Raw genomic sequence first — 20253 nt, 5'->3', positions numbered from 1 at the left:
CCTGGTACCACAGCGCACCACATTCACGGTTCACAGGGGTTTCCTCGAAGTCGCTGCACACTACAGATAACTGGTTTATGTGGAATTTGCTGGTAATTTTTTAAAAATATAAGAGTCTTTGGAGTATTCAGACGACACATGTTCTCTGGATGATACAATAATGGAAGCGTTCTCTGTTCATAGCCATACAATAATAGCTCCCTCTAATGGACACAGATGGAATAGCATTTACTGGAGTTGATACATGTTTTCTTACTAGATACATAGTAAAGTAACTGTTCATTGTAAGAAGGTTACTACAGGAATCTGAGTCAACGGGGACGGAGAAGACCCGAGGAGCGAAATACATTGTGGTCGGGCAGATTTATACACACTACTCACAAAAAGTTTAGGATATTTGGCTTTTGGGTGAAAGTTATGGAAAATATAAAAAGTTCTGACAACAGTGATATTTATCATGAGTAGAACATTTAAGTAGAAGCAGCAATGGGGATTTCCTCATCTCCAGCAATTAATTGACTCAAAAGTCAACTACAGTGGAGGGTATACCCCCCCAAAATTCCCAATAACTTGTCATGTGACCTCAAGCATCAATTACCGTTGACAATGACGCCTCCTGCTGGTCACAAGTGGAATTATTGTCTGCGGAGGCCGGCACCCCACTCTTCTTGAAGGTACCGTTCTGTATTGACCAGACACACCGGTCCACACTGTAACACCACCTCTACCAAAGGCTCATCTGGTGACAGCAGTGGCTGATGCACAGCTCTCTCCTTGATATCTCCATTATCATTGGCGGCCATCATTTTTCCTCAGCATGAATCGACTTTCATCAGTGACCAGCACTGAGGCCACTGGACCGTCATCTAGAGTAGATGACGCCTGTGCCTAGTAGGGTGGTCAGGGATCTTGCAGGTTCATCTAGCACGCAGACCATGCTGATGTAGACGGTTTTGAATGGTCTGATGTAACACTTAAGTTTCTCTCATCTCCTTAAATGTGCCTGGAATTATGTAGCATTCATCATCCAGCTCCGCAGGGCATTGTTCACAATCAACCGGTCAACTTTTCCCGTCTCTCTATGTCTCTGTACAACCAGCTGGTGACACTCTGTGCCACTCTAAGCACAGTAGCCACTTCTATGCCTTTCTATGACTCTTCCCATCTGTCTGTGTCTCAGTTCAACCTGCTTTTGATACTCTCTGACACTCAAAGCTCAGTGGCCACTTCTCTGCATTTCAGTGACTTTTCCCATCTCTCTGTGTCTCTGTACAACCTGCTGGTGACACTCTGTGACACTCAAAGCTCAGTGGCCACTTCTCTGCCTTTCTGTGAGTCTTCCAGTCTCTATGTGTCTCTGCTTAACCTCCTGATGACACTATGGGACACTCTAACCTCAGTGGCCACTTCTCTACCTTTATGTGATTTTTCCAGCCTCTCTGTTTCTTTGTACAACCTGCTGTTGACACTCTAAGCTTAGTGGCCACTTCTATGCCTTTTTGTGACTTTTCCAGTCCCACTGTTTCTTTGCACAACTTGCTGGTGACACTTTGTGACACTCTAAGCACAGTTGGCACTTCTCTGCCTTTCTATGACTCTTCCAGTCTTTCTGTGTCTCTGTTTAACCTGCTGGTGACACTCGGTGACACTCTAAGCTCAGTGGCCACTTTTCTTCCTTTATGTGATTCTTAGGGGTACTTTGCACGTTGCGACATCGCTAGCATCGGCTAGCGATGCCGAGCGCGATAGTCCCCGCCCCTGTCACACATGCGATATCTTGTGATAGCTGCTGTAGCGAACATTATCGCTATGGCAGCTTCACATGCACTTACCTCCCCTGCGACGTCGCTCTGGCCGGCGACCCGCCTCCTTCCTAATTGGGTGGGTCGTGCGGCGTCACAGTGACATCACACGGCAGGCAGCCAATAGAAGCGGAGGGGCGGAGATGAGCAGGACGTAAACATCCCACCCACCTCCTTCCTTCCGCATTGCCGGCGTGAGCCGCAGGTAGGAGATGTTCCTCGCTCCTGCGGCTTCACACACAGCGATGTGTGCTGCCGCAGGAACGAGGAACAACATCATATCTCCTATTAGTGCGACATTATGAAAATGACCGATGCTACACAGATCACTGATTTACCACGCTTTTGCGATCGTTTATCGGCGCATCTAGGCTTTACACGTTGCGACGTCGTTACCGGCGCCAGATGTGTGTCACTTTCGATTTGACCCCGACGATATCGCAGTAGCGATGTCGCAACGTCTCTCTGTGTCTCTGTTCAACCTTTTGGTGACACTCTGTGACGCTCTAAGCTCAGTGGCCACTTCTCTGCCTTTCTGTGACCCTTCCAGTCTCTCTGAATCTCTGTACAACCTGCAGATGACACAATTGTGTTTTTCTCTTTTTTCTTTATACTTAGAGTGAAGAAGGTAACCAGCCGGTGGAGGTAAGCGCCCAACCAGGAAGAGTGTATGGTGCAATGTCTGCAATGTCTTTATAAGGCCTCATTCACATGGACATTATTTTTCCATATTGGACACATACCCATTATACTCTGAGACTTTTACATGTCAGTTTTCTTTTTTGTGTGTGATTTTTGGCCAGTTTGCAGGTCAAATTCACCCAATTAAGTGAATATATGTTAAGAAAAAAAATAGCAGCAGCAGACGGGATCCACATTACATCCATGTATGGTCCATTATTCACTCACAAGTTGTTGGTAGAAGCTTAGAAAACTGCAATATTTGTATCATTTTAAATGAGATTGTAAATCTACCACATGGAGCAAAAATGGATGAAAATCGGTTTATTTGTTTACTACCTACAAGAAGAAACAAATTGACACATGAATCCAGACTAACTTGTATTTCCCAGACAAGTAACTGGGGGGGGGGGGGCGAAAATGGGCAAAAGTAGCCAAAAATAATCACAACAGCAGGAGGAGAGCGCGCTGATCTGTAGGGGGCCGGGACTGGTGATCTAGAATGTTAGCAAAAAATGGCGCTAAGTCAGGGAGATGTAAGATTACTGAAGTCATAACACTCATCCCTGCGGCAGAAGAGAAAAATAGCAAGCAACATATTACATACATGGATAGGTGGATGGATGGATGGATGGATGGATGGATGGGTAGATGGATGGGTAGATGAATGGATGGATGGACGGACGGACGGACGGACGGACGGGTAGATGGATGGATGGGTGGATGGATGGATGGGTAGATGGATGGATGGGTGGATGGATGGATGGACGGACGGACGGATGGACAGATAGAAGGATGGGTAGATGGATGGGTAGATGGATGGGTAGATGGATAGCTGGATGGATAGATGGATGGATGGGTAGATGGATGGGTAGATGGATGGGTAGATGGATGGATAGATGGATGGATAGATGGATGGATAGATGGATGGATGGATGGATAGATGAATGGATGGATAGAGAGATGGATGTATGGATGGAGGAATGACTGAATGATTGAATGGATGGACGGATACATGGATGGGTGGATGGATAGATGGATGGATGGATAAATGGATGGATCTGTAGATGGATGGGTAGATGGATGGATAGATGGATGGATGGATGGATGGGTGGGTGGATGGATGGATGGACGGACGGACGGACGGACGGATGGATGGATGGATAGATGGATGGGTAGATGGATGGATAGATGAATGGATGGCTGGATGGATGGATAGATGGATGGCTGGATGGATGGATGGATCGGTAGATGGATCGGTAGATGGATGGGTAGATGGATGGGTAGATGGATGGATAGATGGATGGATAGATGGATGGATGGATAGATGAATGGATGGATAGAAAGATGGATGTATGGATGGAGGAATGACTGAATGAATGAATGAATGGATGGACGGATACATGGATGGGTGGATGGATGGATAGATGGATGGATAGATGGATGGATGGATGGATAGATGGATGGATGGATAGATGGATGGGTAGATGGATGGGTAGATGGATGGATGGATGGATGGATGAATGGATGGTTGGATGATAGATGGACGAATGGATGGATAGATAGAGAGATGGATGTATGGATGAAGAAATTAATGAATGATTGAATGGATGGATGGATGTATGGATAGATAGATGGACGGATGAATAGATGGATAGATGGATGGACGGACGGACGGATGGATGGATAGATGGATGGATGGGTGGATGGATGGATGGATGGATGGATGGGTAGATGGGTAGATGGATGGATGGGTAGATGGATGGATGGATGGATGGATAGACAAACCGATGGATGAACGAATGGATTGATGGATGGATAGATCAGTTCATCAATGGATACAGTAGGTAGATAGGTACAGAACATGTGTAAATAGTTACTAAAAAGAGATATTTGATATATGAATATTTAGATTAAAGATAAATAGATTTCAGATAAATTGATACCATAGATAAATATTACATGGATAGAAAGTTAGATGTTAAATAGATAATTCAAAAATAGCAATGCTTTTATTAAAATTCCAAGGTCACCAAAATAATAAGCAAGCTAGCTAGCAAGTGTCATTTACATACATGGAAACTGCTTGTAGAGTCCTGTGCTTCCAGCAGCCTCTGCACTGATGACCTCCGGCTATCATTATACAGTATCAGAGGGCTGTGTGACCACCGATATCAGGGAAATGGAGGAAAGAGGAGGTAGATATGTTTAATGTAAGGTAATGAGCTTGTAGAAACAGTGATCGTGACTGGTTACACCTTCACTATAGCCATAACTTCCCGGTAGAGAGGAGGAGAGGTAAGCTGTGCTGCCTATACTGTTAAATGTCACACATCGAGGTTCTGCAACGCTCGTATGACCTGTAGGTAATGTTACTCATCGCTTATGTAGATTTTACTATGTTGGAGATTTTGCCGCTAAACATTTTTTTTCTTTCTGTAGAATGGAAGCGATGCTCTGCTCAGCATTAACAACGACGTTGACAAAATCAATTTAGTAAGTAGCACCCTCCCTGCTGACTGTTTCCTTACTGTTATGCAGTATAGTGAACGTAAGAGGAAAATGCATTTACAGCAGCTCCTATACCAGGAATATCTGGAATTATGGCGCAAGGAAACCATCCGAGAGCCTGATTATTGGTCTTCGGTATCTTGTAGCCACAAGGACTTTGTGTTAGTCGGAGCCGCCCCCCTGCAATATCAGGGGTACCCCCCTCTCATATAAGGGATTGCTGTAAGTGCATGGCGTGTTTAATATATATGAACGCGCCCGTATCCTCCACCTCTGCACTAAATCTCAATCTCTCCTTCCCTTATCAGACCAAAAACAAAGCTTGTTAAGGCTGAATATGTGTCGGTAAGTGTAATAGTACATAGTGCAATAGTGACATGATAGGAGCGTAGATAATACAGATTATAACATTAATGACCCGGGGTATTACGCACCCCAAAAAAACATCCAGGAAACCGTTTTATATTTGGGACAACCCCCTTTTTTAAAATCAGCCAATCATGTAGTGTTTGGCTGGCGGAATCTCTGACGATAAGTTTCCCCAGGTCAGGCATTTCGCTGCAGCAGCCACTAGTGGAGAAATTTAGTATCACATGCTGGCTATACAAGGAAAACCCCCAAAAAGTCCTAAAAAAGAAGGAACCTTTCTGAAAACCATATTTGAATGCCTAAAAAAAAATTGTGAGGATAGCCTTAGCCCCTGGAGGAGAAAACCATAGTGAGTACTTTGGTAGGAATTTGTGAGAGTCTGAAAAAGGGGACGATAGCACTATATACACCACCAAAGCCATGAAAAAATGGAACTCAAACCATAAGTCCGGCCTGGTGGAGGATCAATGCACAATTGGGGATGTATGGCAACACCTCCAGTAGTGGGTTTTGATACCATGATGGAACATCCTGTGACATTGGCAAACAAATCTTTTCAAGGAACTGTGAAGATGGAGGTGAATGTATCAAGGAACTGTGAAGATGGAGGGGGACGTATCAAGGAACTGTGAAGATGTAGGTGGACGTATCAAGGAACTTTGAAGATGGAGGTGAATGTATCAAGGAACTGTGAAGATGGAGGTGAATGTATCAAGGAACTATGAAGATGTAGGTGGACGTATCAAGGAACTGTGAAGATGGAAGTGGACATATCAAGGAACTGTGAAGATGTAGGTGGACATATCAAGGAACTGTGAAGATGGAGGTGGATGTATCAAGGAACTATGAAGATGTAGGTGGACGTATCAAGGAACTGTGAAGATGGAGGTGGACATATCAAGGAACTGTGAAGATGGAGGTGGACATATCAAGGAACTGTGAAGATGAAGGTGGACATATCAAGGAACTGTGAAGATGAAGGTGGACATATCAAGGAACTGTGAAGATAGAGGTGAATGTATCACGGAACTGTGAAGATGGATGTAAACATATGAAGGAACTGTGAAGATGGAGGTGAACGAATCAAGGAACCGTGAAGATGGATGTAAACATATGAAGGAACTGTGAAGATGCAGGTGGACGTATCAAGGAACTGTGAAGATGGAGGGGGACGTATCAAGGAACTGTGAAGATGTAGGTGGACGTATCAAGGAACTATGAAGATGTAGGTGGACGTATCAAGGAACTGTGAAGATGGAGGTGGACATATCAAGGAACTGTGAAGATGGAGGGGGACGTATCAAGGAACTGTGAAGATGTAGGTGGACGTATCAAGGAACTGTGAAGATGGAGGTGGACATATCAAGGAACTGTGAAGATGGAGGTGAACGAATCAAGGAACCGTGAAGATGGATGTAAACATATGAAGGAACTGTGAAGATGGAGGTGGACGTATCAAGGAACTGTAAATATGGAGGTGAACCTATCAAGGAACTGTGAAGATGGAGGTGAACATATCAAGGAACTGGGAAGATGGAGGTGAACCTATCAAGGAACTGTGAAGATGGAGGTGAACATATCAAGGAACTGGGAAGATGGAGGTGAACATATCAAGGAACTGGGAAGATGGAGGTGGACGTATCATGCAAAGATGCTGCTGGTGGACAGTAGACCCTCCAACATCATGGAATGCTATTGCGTTGATTTGGAGAAGAAGCAAATTCTATAAGTTATAAGTCTGAACCGTATAGAAGAGATGATGAAAACCGAAGTTGGTGCTCCCAATGAATCCAACAAGATACAATGAAATCTGGTAGAGTATTTTCTTTTCCAAAACGTTTTTTATTGATTTTTCAAATTGTAAAAACATGACAAGTAAAATTGCAAAAGAAGAACATTCGTCTGACAAAATGTGACATAGAGGTGGGTGATACCCCAATTTGGAGTTCCATGTTGCTGTTCGATTTAAGATAGTATACAGTAACATTAAACCAAAACATAGGTAATGAAATATAATATAACATATGCAATACAATTCGTTAAATCTCTGTGTCGTCCCTGAATGATTTCAATTTTGCTAGCGTGTCTTGGTATTCCCAACCGTCTCGTCTCCCCCTCCCGCCAGAGCCCCCTCCTAGGTGATTCTCAGTTTACCCAGGCTGTCCTGAATATCGCTCAGGATATACCACTCTGAGTGAACAAAAGGTGCCATCAGGTTAATTATTTCTCCCTGTGTGAATTGGCTTTCAATAAAATGTCTCCATCTCACAAAAAACTTGGCTGTCAACCCATCTTTATCCCTCTCCGCTTCTAGTTTTTCCCACCTCAGAAGGTTGTGTAGTTCGCCCACAACCTCCTTTATGGATGGGCTCTCCCTTTGAATCCAGTGTTTTAAGATGCAACGCTTAGCTATCATGGCTATGTCATGCATTATTGCGTATTTCCTCTTTTCCGCCGTGTTCGGTCCTCCTCCTACTCCTCCCTCAAAGGAGTGGAAAATCCACACCATTAAGTCTAGTTTGCTGAAAATTCCCCATGTTGACTGGGCAAATAGTCTGACTTGGTTCCAGAACCTAGCGATTGTCTCACATTCCCATAGCCCATGCAGCATATCCGTTTTCTCTTTTTGACACTTAGGACACCACCTAGCCCTACCTGGTATGTTGAAACCTATAATGGCCCTATGTAGAATCCTGAATTGAGTGTCTCTCCATCTCTCATTGGTAATATGTTTCCGCACTTGTACCCATCCTCTCAGTATATCATCCACCACTTCTTCCCTTCCCAATTGTTTCCCCCACGCTTTTAAAGTCCGACTATCCTCCCGTGAGATAAGCACCCCCCTTAGCGATCGATAAATTTTAGAGACATTTATACTTGTTACATCACATTCCAGTAACTCATCAATCGAACTTCTGTTCAGCTCTCTTCCAACCACACCCAGGTCTCCTATTATTCCATGTTTCAATTGTTCATACTGGATGACATGTGAGCTATTCAGGTTGTACTTATCCAACACTTCCCGACCTGTCATCCACCTCCTGTCCTCCACATTCATAACATCTATCATTCTCCTGACTCCCCTCTCTTTCCATCTAGTAAATAGCTTGTTTTCTCGTCCCAGGGGAAAATTTGGGAATGCCCAGGGGTTCAAGTACTTGGACACTTTCCATGAGAGCCCCAGTTTTTTCCTTACCGACTTCCATGTTAGCATGGTGTCTCGGAATATAATTGAGTTCCTTATGTGCCCTTCAACCCTGGATAGTGGGGAGTGCAGAATGGACGTCAGATCCCACGGTGACGCATATTTAGTTTCCATCGCATGATCTGAGTGCCTACTCGTTCCTCTCACCCAATCAATTACATGCCTCATGATACATACAAGATTATACCCTTGGACATCTGGAAAGTTTAGACCTCCCTCCTCTGCTGACTTCATCAGCGTACGCAGCTTTATTCTGGGTTTCCTTCCCCTCCACAGAAATTCTGTATACGCGGAGTTGAGCTTATTCACATCCTTTAGTTTTAGCAATAGCGGGATTGTCTGGAAGGGATACAGCAGCCTAGGAAAGCTCATCATTTTTATCAGGTGGCATCTTGCCAGTAATGGAAGTGGCAGACCTTTCCATCCCTTTAATTGAACTGTAATTTTCCTGATTAGCGGTCCATAATTCAAGTTATAGATTGTTTCCACCGATCTTCCTATATGCACTCCCAGGTATTTAATTGAAGATTGTGCTATAGGAATTCCACATAGACAGCCATCCCTTATTTGTCCCCCCATTGTCCCATGATGCCCCTTTAGGAACATGATCTCGCATTTTTTTTTGTTCAGTTTGAAACCGGAGAATGAGCCAAATTTTTCAATCAAGGCAAGAGTCTGTGGCAAATCCGCACCGGGGTCCCCCATATAAAGTATGATGTCATCAGCAAAAAGCGCTGTCTTTACTTCTGAACCCCTTATCTTGATTCCTTTAAAGCTATTTTGTCCCTGTAGTATTCTTGACAACGGCTCGATTGCCAGGTTGAATAAAAGAGGAGATAATGGGCAGCCCTGTCTTGTTCCCTTCATCAAAGGGAACACGTCTGATAGAAAGCCCGGAGTGTGTACCCTAGCTCCCGAGTTGGCATAAAGGTTTCTAATGTAAAGTCTCATCTTGCCTACAATCCCTATGGCCTCCATTACCCTGTCTAACCACCCCCAATTTACATTATCAAACGCTTTTTCTGCGTCAAGTGTAACTAGGGCAGGTCTAGCCCCTCCCTCAGTGAGACCCAGTCTAACCGCGTCTACCACTAGAATTGTCTTTCGGATATTGGTAACGGCATTTCTCCCCTTAATAAACCCCACCTGGTGATTCGTAATGATCCTAGGTAAGATCTCGGCCAGTCTATTAGCCATGATCTTGGACATAATTTTTAAATCCTGATTTATGAGCGATATAGGTCTATAACTAGAGGGATCATCCAGGTCCTTGGTTCCCTTGGGGAGTAATTTAATATATGCTATGTTGGAATTTTTGGGTATTTCCGCCCCTCCCAGGAAAGCATTAAAGACTGAGGTTAGATCCGGCGAGATCAGATCCTTCAGAGCCTTATAGAATTCACTATTGAAACCGTCAGGTCCCGGTGCCTTGTTGGTGTTAAGCTCCCCAATTGTTCTCGTCACCTCCTCTACTGTGATATCTGCGTTTAAGGCACTCAAATCTTCCTCCGTCAAGCTAGGCATTTGGGCTTGTCTTAGCCACTCTGCCTCATCAGTCATGTCGTTATTCCCTGACCCATATAGTTTTCTATAGTAATCTCCCAACAGTTTATTAATGTCCTTAGGATCCGTAGTCACCTCTCCCCCCTTTGTTTTCAGTTTAGAGATCACTGTCATCTTTCTGCTGCCCCTTGCCAGATTGGCCAACATCCTTCCCGCCTTGTTGCCAAACCTATGTAAGTCAACCTCCTTGTGCGACCAGAATAGTTGTTCCTTTTTTTTGGCCCATTCGTCAAATCCCTCTTTTGCCTCCAACCATCTGCCTTTTGTCATGGGAGATCTATTTGTCACATAATTTGTATATGCTACCCGTACTGCTTCACTATGGAAATTATAATTCTCATTGGTTTTCCGTTTGATCATGGCTGCGTACCCCACCAGACGGCCCCTTAGGACCGCTTTTGCCGTTTCCCAAAATATCACTGGGGACTCTCTATGTTCCTTATTGTCCTCTGCGAATTCTCCCCACCACTCCTGTAGCACCTTATGGAAATTATCTTGCCTGAGAAGGAACGATGGGAATCTCCATATGATATCTGTACCTCTCCTGAATTTCTCTCTAATGCCCAATCTCACCGGACTATGATCAGAGATCACCATATTCTCTATCACACAATCTTGCGTTCCACTCAGTAAGTCTTGCGAGATCCAGAACTGATCAATACGTGACCAGCTATCATGAGGGTGAGAGAAGTGTGTATACTCTCTGTCATGTGGGTGAGTTAGTCTCCAGATGTCTTTCAGTCCTACGTCTTCTAATGTTACATCCCTATTGTCTAAACTCCTGCCCACATTAGCTGTCCCCTCCTCGCCCCTCCTCCTATCTTCAGCTGAGTCTGGGACGGTGTTAAAATCGCCTCCCACTATAATGTTAGCCTCCCCATCTGCTAATATGGTGGCCTTTATGTCATCATGAAATGTGATTTGTTGTGAATTTGGGCCATAGACATTATAAATACTGAGTTTACCCGCTGGACTAACGATTGTTAAGTGCTGCCACCTTCCATGGTCGTCTGCCTCATGTGCCACTACCTCATGACTGAATTGTTTATTTATTAGAATCATAGTGCCCGCTTTTCTACCTTGTGCCGCTGCCCCGTAAACGGTGCCCACCCAATGTTTCTTCATGCGGAAAAAGTCCTCCCCCCCCAAGTGGGTTTCCTGTAATAAGGCAATGTCTGTCTTTAGTCTTTTCAGATGTCTCAATATCATTGCTCGTTTGTTAGGTGATCTCAGCCCTTTAACATTCCACGTAGTTATCTGTATCATGTTTACCTGGGTATTCTGCTTTTACTACTCCCTCCACTATGGGCCCCTGCATCAAGGAAGACGAGATGTTCGACAATAGAATCACAGTTGGTACCACAAAATCGACACTCCCTTTCCCCACCTTGCAAATATAACAAATACAACAAAAAGCATGTAACTGTAAAACATAATTTCCCTTCCGAGAAATCCACGGCGCTTCCCGCCACGTTGGTGAGCTCCCCTATTCCTAGCCAAAATATGTAGCTCCCTAATCACCCCCCAAAAAATATATGTTCTATCCCCGGACTAACTTGAATAAGCCTTTGAAAATTATGCAAAAATTAGCACAGTATGTCAAAACCTCAGCAAGATTATCCAGTCCTACTTATCTCTGACTCCAGGTAGCCATCAGTCCGCCCAGAACAGGCCCACTTCATTTGAATTTGGATGATGTTCCTGGACAAAGGAGAAAAAGAAAAAAAGAAAAAAAAGACCAAGGGGAGAGAAGATGGAGAAAGAAAGGAGAAGAACAAAAAAAAAAAAAAAAAAAAGAGAGGGGGGGGGGAAGAGGACCCAAACTTTGGGATGTTTTCCTCTCTTTTTTCCCTTCCCCCTCCTCCTCTCACCTCCCCAACCCTCTCTCCGTAATGCATCCTCCTCAACGCCTCTCCCTGTTTGGGAAGAGAAAAAAAAAAAAAAAAAAAACAGGCAAAAAAAGGAAAAACAATGAGCGAGTTCCAGTTCAGGTATCATGGTTTCTCTCCAAGGGTTGGTTCCTGTGTTCCAGGCGAGAATTATGCTGTCGACCCGGGCTTGGCCTCCTTTCCTCCCTGGTCTCGACTTGCTTTTGTCCCCCAAGACGTCCCACATCTCTTCCTGAGCTTGTGGGGGATCCTCTTCTATTATTCCCTTCTCCACTAGCTCCTTTTTCTTGCCTTTCTGACCTAGTCTTGTTGAGCTCTGCCATGAGAATGTTTTCTGCTTCTTTGTAGTCCTTGTAGTATACAAACGAGCCATTGGGGTTTCTAACTTTCAGTGTAGCAGGGTATAATAGCTGGCACTTTACTTTTTTGTTGTACAGAAATGAGCAAATTTTGGTAAATTCTTTTCTCCTTCTGGATACTTCCGCTGAATAATCCCCAAAAATTAGCAGTCTGTTGCCTTGATATTGTAGTGGACGCTTTCGTTCTCTAAAGGCCCTCAATATTTCCTCCTTATGCTTATAATCAAGGTACTTGACAATCACCTGCCTGGCTCTTATCGGGGTATTCTTGTTTGAGTTTTGGCCCTCTCCCTTATTAGCCTCCTGGTGTCTCAGTGGACCCACTCTGTGGGCTCTTTCAACTCTGAATTTCGCCTTTATGCCCAGGGCCTGCGGTAGCTCCCACTCGCATATATTATCCAACTGTCCAATCGACACAGACTCTGGCAACCCGACTATACGTAGGTTGTTTCGTCTCGATCTGTTTTCCAAATCGTCCGCTTTATCCTTCAAGTATTCATTAGATTTTGCTAGAGCTGCTATTTGCGCTTGCATAGCCAGTATTGTCTCCTCGGAGTCAGATATTCTCTGCTCTGATTCTGCCAGTCTAGATGCATGGGCATTTATCTGTTTTTGCATATTAGCTAATGATGTTTGTATGGCTGCCTCAATAGCCACTTTAATCTCTTTTGACAAGTGTGATGTCACTTCTTCAGCCAGTTTTTTATAGTCCACATTAAGCTTTTGTGTGTACTTGTCTTGGCCTGCAGGTGGTGCTGTTTTCTTAGTTCTCTTTGTCTGGACTGGGCCACCACCTCCATCCCCCAATAACTTGCAGGCTTGTGATGTTGGTGTAGTAAGCTGCTTTTTGTTTCCTTTGGAAGGGGTATTATTAATTCTTGCATTTGACTTCCTGTGAGTCTGAGTGGGATTAATCTCCCTGTACTGTTTGTCAGTTTCATCCTCCAACACTGCTGTGTCTCTGAGCTGCCCTGCTTTGTCTGCATCCTCTCTCCCCTCTGCCTCCATATCCCCTTCATCCTCCCATTGGGATCCACCGTCATCAGTCCCCTGCATCCACCTCTCTCCTGCTGTGTCCTCCTGTGACTCCTCGCTCATATCTTCCTTATCTCCTGTCTCCTCGCTCATATCTCCCCTATCTCTCCCCTTCCAGCTCTGTGTTTGCTTTTCTGTGTCTCTCACCATGCGTTCAGGCTCCTCCCCCATCAGGCTCGGCGCCATTATCTTATCTTCTCCTCTGTCCATATCAAAGCTTCTCCAGGCTGACTCACTGCTCCCAGAGCTTCTCAGGAGGTACCGTTCCATAGCTGTCTGCTTTAGGTAACCTCCTGTGCTGCTCTCTGTTTGGTGGCTCGTCCGGGGGGGTCTGTTTTTAGTCGGTTTCTGTGAGGGGTGGCAGGAGCTCTCCTCTAAGCTTCCACCTCAGCCAGGACAGGAACAGGAAGTCTGAGTATTTTCAATGGTTCAGTTAAAAAAGTACATGAATGTTTTGACATAACCATGTACACATAAAAGACAATGCATTTCGGCTTTTTAAAAAACCTTCTTCAGGCCTGAAAGATATATAAAAAAATTATAAAATGTATCATGTGCTGTCACAATGCCTTTGGGAAAGCGGGGAAACGGGACTCCTAAGCCGTCCCTCAAGCTAGGTGACCCTATGCTATCCTTAATCTCAGGGATACTCCTAATGGTGAAGAGGTCTGAGTCTTCTTCCTGGTCCTGCTCCTGACAACTCCTGATACTAATCTGATTCCCCCTCACCCTCCCGCCAGGGAGGGACGGGACAGGAGTGTGTTGAAAGCCACAGATAAAGACAGACAAGGGAAAACCAAAACTCTGTCACTCAGTACACACAAAGGTAAATACAATACGAGATTCAGGAGGGAAAACAAGAGCAGGAAGGTAACTACAAAATAACAGAGGTAATCTTCACAACTGTACCAAGCAGTGAGCACACCAGAAAGTCTGGAACATCATACTTCACAGACCAAAATAGAATAAACTATAGCTGGCATGGGTGGAAGGAATCAACCAGCATAAATAGGAGTAAAGCAGATGTGATAGGGCTCCACACAACATGTGATCAAAGGAGCAAGCAGACCAGCAGAGAATAACTCTTGCTAGCCTGCCTATGTCATCACACAATAGGTCGATGCCCGAGCCTGCCTGAGCTGATCCCACACACCAAAGAAACCATCGGACAGTGTTTGAGAATCTGCAATCTGAACAATCCAATGCCGCCATGACAGTTTTTGCAAAATGCCATGTGACACATGCTTACAGAGCTGGGGATGTTCACTCATCAAATAGAAGTTCAGTAATGAATGTCTTGATCTGCTAGGAAGACGATGGGTGGAAAGTTTTTGTTCCCTTCAATGTCTCCTTTGGGGGGGATATTTTTTCTTTAAATCTGAATCTTGGAGGTGTCTACAAAACTTGAAAACAGATCTCCTAAAAAATATGGAAACTGCAAAGAAGGTGATGCAAGTGGAGGAAAATCCTCAAATAGCAAAGAAGGCGACCACTTCATAATATCTTCACTTGCTACAAATAATGTTGGAAGACCAAAATCCGACCATAGATGGTCCAAGTCCTTACGACATTGGAAGGAGTTGGGGCAATATTTATGGCCGGAATGAAATGTAGCCCAGGTGAATCTTCCATCTCTTTGATGACTACATTATTATTTTATAGCGGTTGTACGGTTCCACCATGATAAAATTCTTCCAATCGGCCAATGCCACCGATGTAAAAGCAATCTCCTGCAAATTGTCCTGAAGGTCTCCTTTATATTGTGTCACTATTGCACTCAGCACTGTAGTGTATCATGGATCTGATCACATTTCTAGCTTTGTTTCCCATTCTATTTCACGTTTTTATGGTTTTTCTGCTTTATTTAGGATGGATGTTTTCTAATATTTTGTGTTCTTTTTGTCTCATCTGTTTGGTGCCTTACATAACAGACATCATTTACAGTCTTGGGGGAAGTCGGTGTAAGGCCAGGGTCAGGCAGCAGCACCACTGCTAATGGCGGTCATTGGGGTCACATCATGACCTGCGTCCTTACGTGACCACAATGCTCGCAGGCAAGATGCGCAACAGTTGTTGGTTGCGTGACCAAAGTCAGTATGTAGCCCTAGCCTCATTCCAGGTCAGCCCACTGCCTCGACATTTATTAAATGGGCTGACGTTAACATTGATGGCCTATTGCTACGATGGGTCATCAATGCCTGATCGGTGGGGATGCAGCACCTGGTACCCCCGCCTATCTACTGCTCCCAGTGTCGGCGGCAGCCGGAACTGATCATTTGTAGATCTTGCACAGCACAGCTCCATTTCCTGTATAGTAGCCGTGGCCGGTATTGCACATCTCCCATTGCTTTTAATATTGAGCGGATATGCTGTACCTGGTTGCGGCCACTATACAGTAAACAGAGCTATGCCATGGTCTATATTTTGTGAAAATATTCTAAGGGGCACTTTGCACACTACGACATCGCAGGTGCGATGTCGGAGGGGTCATGTCGAAAGTGACGCACTTCCGGCGTCGCACTCGACATCATAGTGTGTAAATCCTAGATGATACGATTAACGAGCGCAAAATCGTCGTAATCGTATCATCGGTGTAGTGTTTGGGAATTCCATAATTACGCGACTGCGACAGGTACGATGTTGTTCCTCGCTCCTGCGGCAGCACACATCGCTGTGTGTGAAGCCGCAGGAGCGAGGAACATCTCCTACCTGCGTCCTGCAGCTCACGCCGGCTATGCTGAAGGACAGAGGTGGGCGGGATGTTTACGTCCCACTCATCTCCGCCCCTCCGCTTCTATTGGCCGCCTACCGTGTGACGTCGCTATGACGCCGCACGACCCGCCCCCTTAATAAGGAGGCGGGTCATCGGCCAGATCGACGTCGCAAGGCAGGTGAGTCCATGTGAAGCTGCCGTAGCGATAATGTTCGCTACGGCTGCTATCACAAGATATCGCTGCTACGACGGGGGCGGGGACTATCGCGCTCGGCATCGCAAGCATCGGTTTGCGATGTCGTTGTGTGCAAAGTGTCCCTTAGTATTATGCAGATTAGGTGATTGGTGCACCGTGGGTGGGGCTGTGAGGTCCAGAGCATCATTAGTCTCTTCCATGATTGATGGCGTTGGCTTAAAATCCTGTGTATACAGTTAGGTCCAGAAATCTTTGGACAGTGACACAATTTTGGCGAGTTGGGCTCTGCATGCCACCACATTGGATTTGAAATGAAACCTCTACAACAGAATTCAAGTGCAGATTGTAACGTTTAATTTGAAGGTTTGAACAAAAATATCTGATAGAAATTGTAGGAATTGTCACATTTCTTTACAAACACTCCACATTTTAGGAGGTCAAAAGTAATTGGACAAATAAACCAAACCCAAACAAAATATTTTTATTTTCAATATTTTGTTGCGAATCCTTTGGAGGCAATCACTGCCTTAAGTCTGGAACCCATGGACATCACCAAACGCTGTGTTTCCTCCTTCTTAATGCTTTGCCAGGCCTTTACAGCCGCAGCCTTCAGGTCTTGCTTGTTTGTGGGTCTTTCCGTCTTAAGTCTGGATTTGAGCAAGTGAAATGCATGCTCAATTGGGTTAAGATCTAGTGATTGACTTGGCCATTGCAGAATGTTCCACTTTTTTGCACTCATGAACTCCTGGGTAGCTTTGGCTGTATGCTTGGGGTCATTGTCCATCTGTACTATGAAGCGCCGTCCGATCAACTTTGCGGCATTTGGCTGAATCTGGGCTGAAAGTATATCCCGGTACACTTCAGAATTCATCCGGCTACTCTTGTCTGCTGTTATGTCATCAATAAACACAAGTGACCCAGTGCCATTGAAAGCCATGCATGCCCATGCCATCATGTTGCCTCCACCATGTTTTACAGAGGATGTGGTGTGCCTTGGATCATGTGCCGTTCCCTTTCTTCTCCAAACTTTTTTCTTGCCATCATTCTGGTACAGGTTGATCTTGGTCTCATCTGTCCATAGAATACTTTTCCAGAAATGAGCTGGATTCATGAGGTGTTTTTCAGCAAATGTAACTCTGGCCTGTCTATTTTTGGAATTGATGAATGGTTTGCATCTAGATGTGAACCCTTTGTATTTACTTTCATGGAGTCTTCTCTTTACTGTTGACTTAGAGACAGATACACCTACTTCACTGAGAGTGTTCTGGACTTCAGTTGATGTTGTGAACGGGTTCTTCTTCACCAAAGAAAGTATGCGGCGATCATCCACCACTGTTGTCATCCGTGGACGCCCAGGCCTTTTTGAGTTCCCAAGCCCACCAGTCAATTCCTTTTTTCTCAGAATGTACCTGACTGTTGATTTTGCTACTCCAAGCATGTCTGCTATCTCTGTGATGGATTTTTTCTTTTTTTTCAGCCTCAGGATGTTCTGCTTCACCTCAGTTGAGAGTTCTTTAGACCGCATGTTGTCTGGTCACAGCAACAGCTTCCAAATGCAAAACCACACACCTGTAATCAACCCCAGACCTTTTAACTACTTCATTGATTACAGGTTAACGAGGGAGACGCCTTCAGAGTTAATTCTAGCCCTTAGAGTCCTTTGTCCAATTACTTTTGGTCCCTTGAAAAAGAGGAGGCTATGCATAACAGAGCTATGATTCCTAAACCCTTTCTCCGATTTGGATGTGAAAACTCTCATATTGCAGTTGGGAGTGTGCACTTTCAGCCCATATTATATATATAATTGTATTTCTGAACATGTTTTTGTAAACAGCTAAAATAACAAAACTTGTGTCACTGTCCAAATATTTCTGGACCTAACTGTATGTATAGAATCTGTGCATGCGCAGAACAGACTTTCTCCAGAAGTTTGCCTTTTCTCTGCTCTGCTCATGTGCTGATACTGTGTGCATGCCTGAACAGACTGTCTCCAGGAGTTGGCCTTTTCTCTGCTCTGTTCATGTGCAGATACTGTGCACATGCGTAGAACTGACTTTATCCAGAAGTTTTCCCTTTTTCTTTTCTGTTCATGGGCAGTGCACATGTGCAGAATAGAATTTCTCCAGGAGTTGGCACTTTCTCTGTTCTGTTCATGCACTGATACTGTGCGCATGCGTACTACTGACTTTCTCCAGGAACTGGCCCTTTCTCTGTTCTGTTCATGCATTGATACTGTGCGCATGTGTAGAACTGACTTTCTCCAGGAGTTGGCCTTTTCTCTGTTCTGCTCATGCACTGATACTGTACACATGTACAGAACTGACTTTCTCCAGGAGTTGGCCCTTTCTCTGTTCTGCTCATGCGCTGATACTAGGAGCATGTGCAGAACTGACTTTCTCCTGGAGTTGGCCCTTTCTCTGTTCTGCTCATGCGCTGATACTAGGAGCATGCGCAGAACAAACTTTCTCCAGGAGTTGGCCCTTTCTCTCTTCCGCTCATGCACTGATACTGTGTGCATGCGCAGAACAAACTTTCTCCAGGAGTTGGCCCTTTCTCTCTTCTGCTCATGCACTGATACTGTGTGCATGCGCAGAACAGACTTTCTCCAGGTGTTGTCTCTTTCTCTGCTGATATACTGTGTGTATGTGCAGAACTGACTTTCTCCTGGAGTTGGCCGTTACTCTGTTTTGTTCTTGCACTGATACTGTGTGCATGCGCAGAACTGACTTAATTCAGGAGTTGGCCGTTTTTCTGTTCTGTTCATGCACTGATACTGTGTGCATGCGCAGTACAGAATTTCCCCAGGAATTTTCCTTCTCTCTGTTCTGCTCATGCGCTGACACTATGCGCATACGCAGAACAGACTGTCTCCAGGAGTTGTCCCTTTCTCTGTTCTGCTCATGCACTGACACTGAGCGCAGGCGCAGCACAGACTTTCTGCAGGAGTTGGCTTTTTCTTTGTTCATGCGCTGATACTTTGCGCATGCGCAGAATTTCAGTCATAACAGTGGTGGCCCGTAAGGCTATCACTCTCAATGAAGGAAGCATTACAGACTGTTTTGTTGACTTAGGTTTCGCACAGCCCTATCCACAGTGCATCAATCACCTGATTTGCATAATATCGGTAGATTCCTTGTATTGTGAGGTTTATAGGCTGTGTTCTCATGAATACAATCATGGCTGCCCCCGTGTGTGTAGGCGATGGGTAAATAGCTCAACCAAGGAAAGTCACGAATGATACATCACAGTTTTGTGGTTCACATCACTTTTTCGTTATCCAGTGCATGCTCACGTTGTGTCCACCGACCATACCGGCCTCTAAAGAGCACGCGAACAACGCTCGTACCACTTTGTCCTAGACCACTCACTCAACTCAATGCTCTTCCGGCCACATTTTAGGCAATTTCCACTAAAACTGCTTTATATTCACTAAAGTGTGTTTCTACATGGAGAAGTCGTCTTAGAAAAATATGGCCGACGTCTTCCAGATATAGCGCCACTCCTGTCTACAGGCTATGTGTGGTATTACAGCTCAGCTGCAGTCAAGTGAGTGAGGCTAAGCTTAAAGACCACACACAACCTGTGGACAAGGGGGAGCTCAGTATTTGGGAGAAGGGGGGCTCAGCATGTCGGGTATAGTCACACAATATACCAGCCACTGCTCTATTGTGGTCAGTGATTTTAATATCTTGCTTTTTTCAAGGGTGTTGACCAGCTGAATTTATTTGGTGATATGTCCACACCGCCAGATCTCAACAGTCCAACAGTGAGTACCGAACACCATTAACCGAAGAAGATGATGACTTACTACAGTTTTATTTCTTTAAGTCTGCCACCTAATGGTCAACAAATCCACGAAAAATTGTCACACACTGATATATTCAAATAAGTCAATAGTTAATGGGTTATAACCTTCATAGCTTGTGATCA

General features: G+C 44.8%; 1 protein-coding gene across 4 annotated transcripts in view; it reads left to right on the top strand.

The window, feature by feature from the left end:
* The window catches only part of DAB2 (DAB adaptor protein 2), a 119492-nt gene that overhangs the window by 59136 nt on the left and 40103 nt on the right, over positions 1-20253 (top strand). For all 4 annotated transcript variants that reach the window (XM_075328771.1, XM_075328753.1, XM_075328762.1 and 1 more), the window contains exons 7-9: positions 2421-2447; positions 4926-4979; positions 20027-20089. In XM_075328771.1, the coding sequence (XP_075184886.1) occupies positions 2421-2447; positions 4926-4979; positions 20027-20089 (144 nt within the window). The remainder of the gene's footprint in view (positions 1-2420; positions 2448-4925; positions 4980-20026; positions 20090-20253) is intronic.

Source organism: Anomaloglossus baeobatrachus, chromosome 1 (genome assembly GCF_048569485.1).
Source record: "Anomaloglossus baeobatrachus isolate aAnoBae1 chromosome 1, aAnoBae1.hap1, whole genome shotgun sequence".
In the NCBI taxonomy this organism is placed as follows: Eukaryota; Metazoa; Chordata; class Amphibia; order Anura; family Aromobatidae; genus Anomaloglossus; species Anomaloglossus baeobatrachus.
The sequence above is the reverse complement of the archived record's forward strand: the minus strand, read 5'-3'. Positions and strand labels throughout refer to the sequence as shown.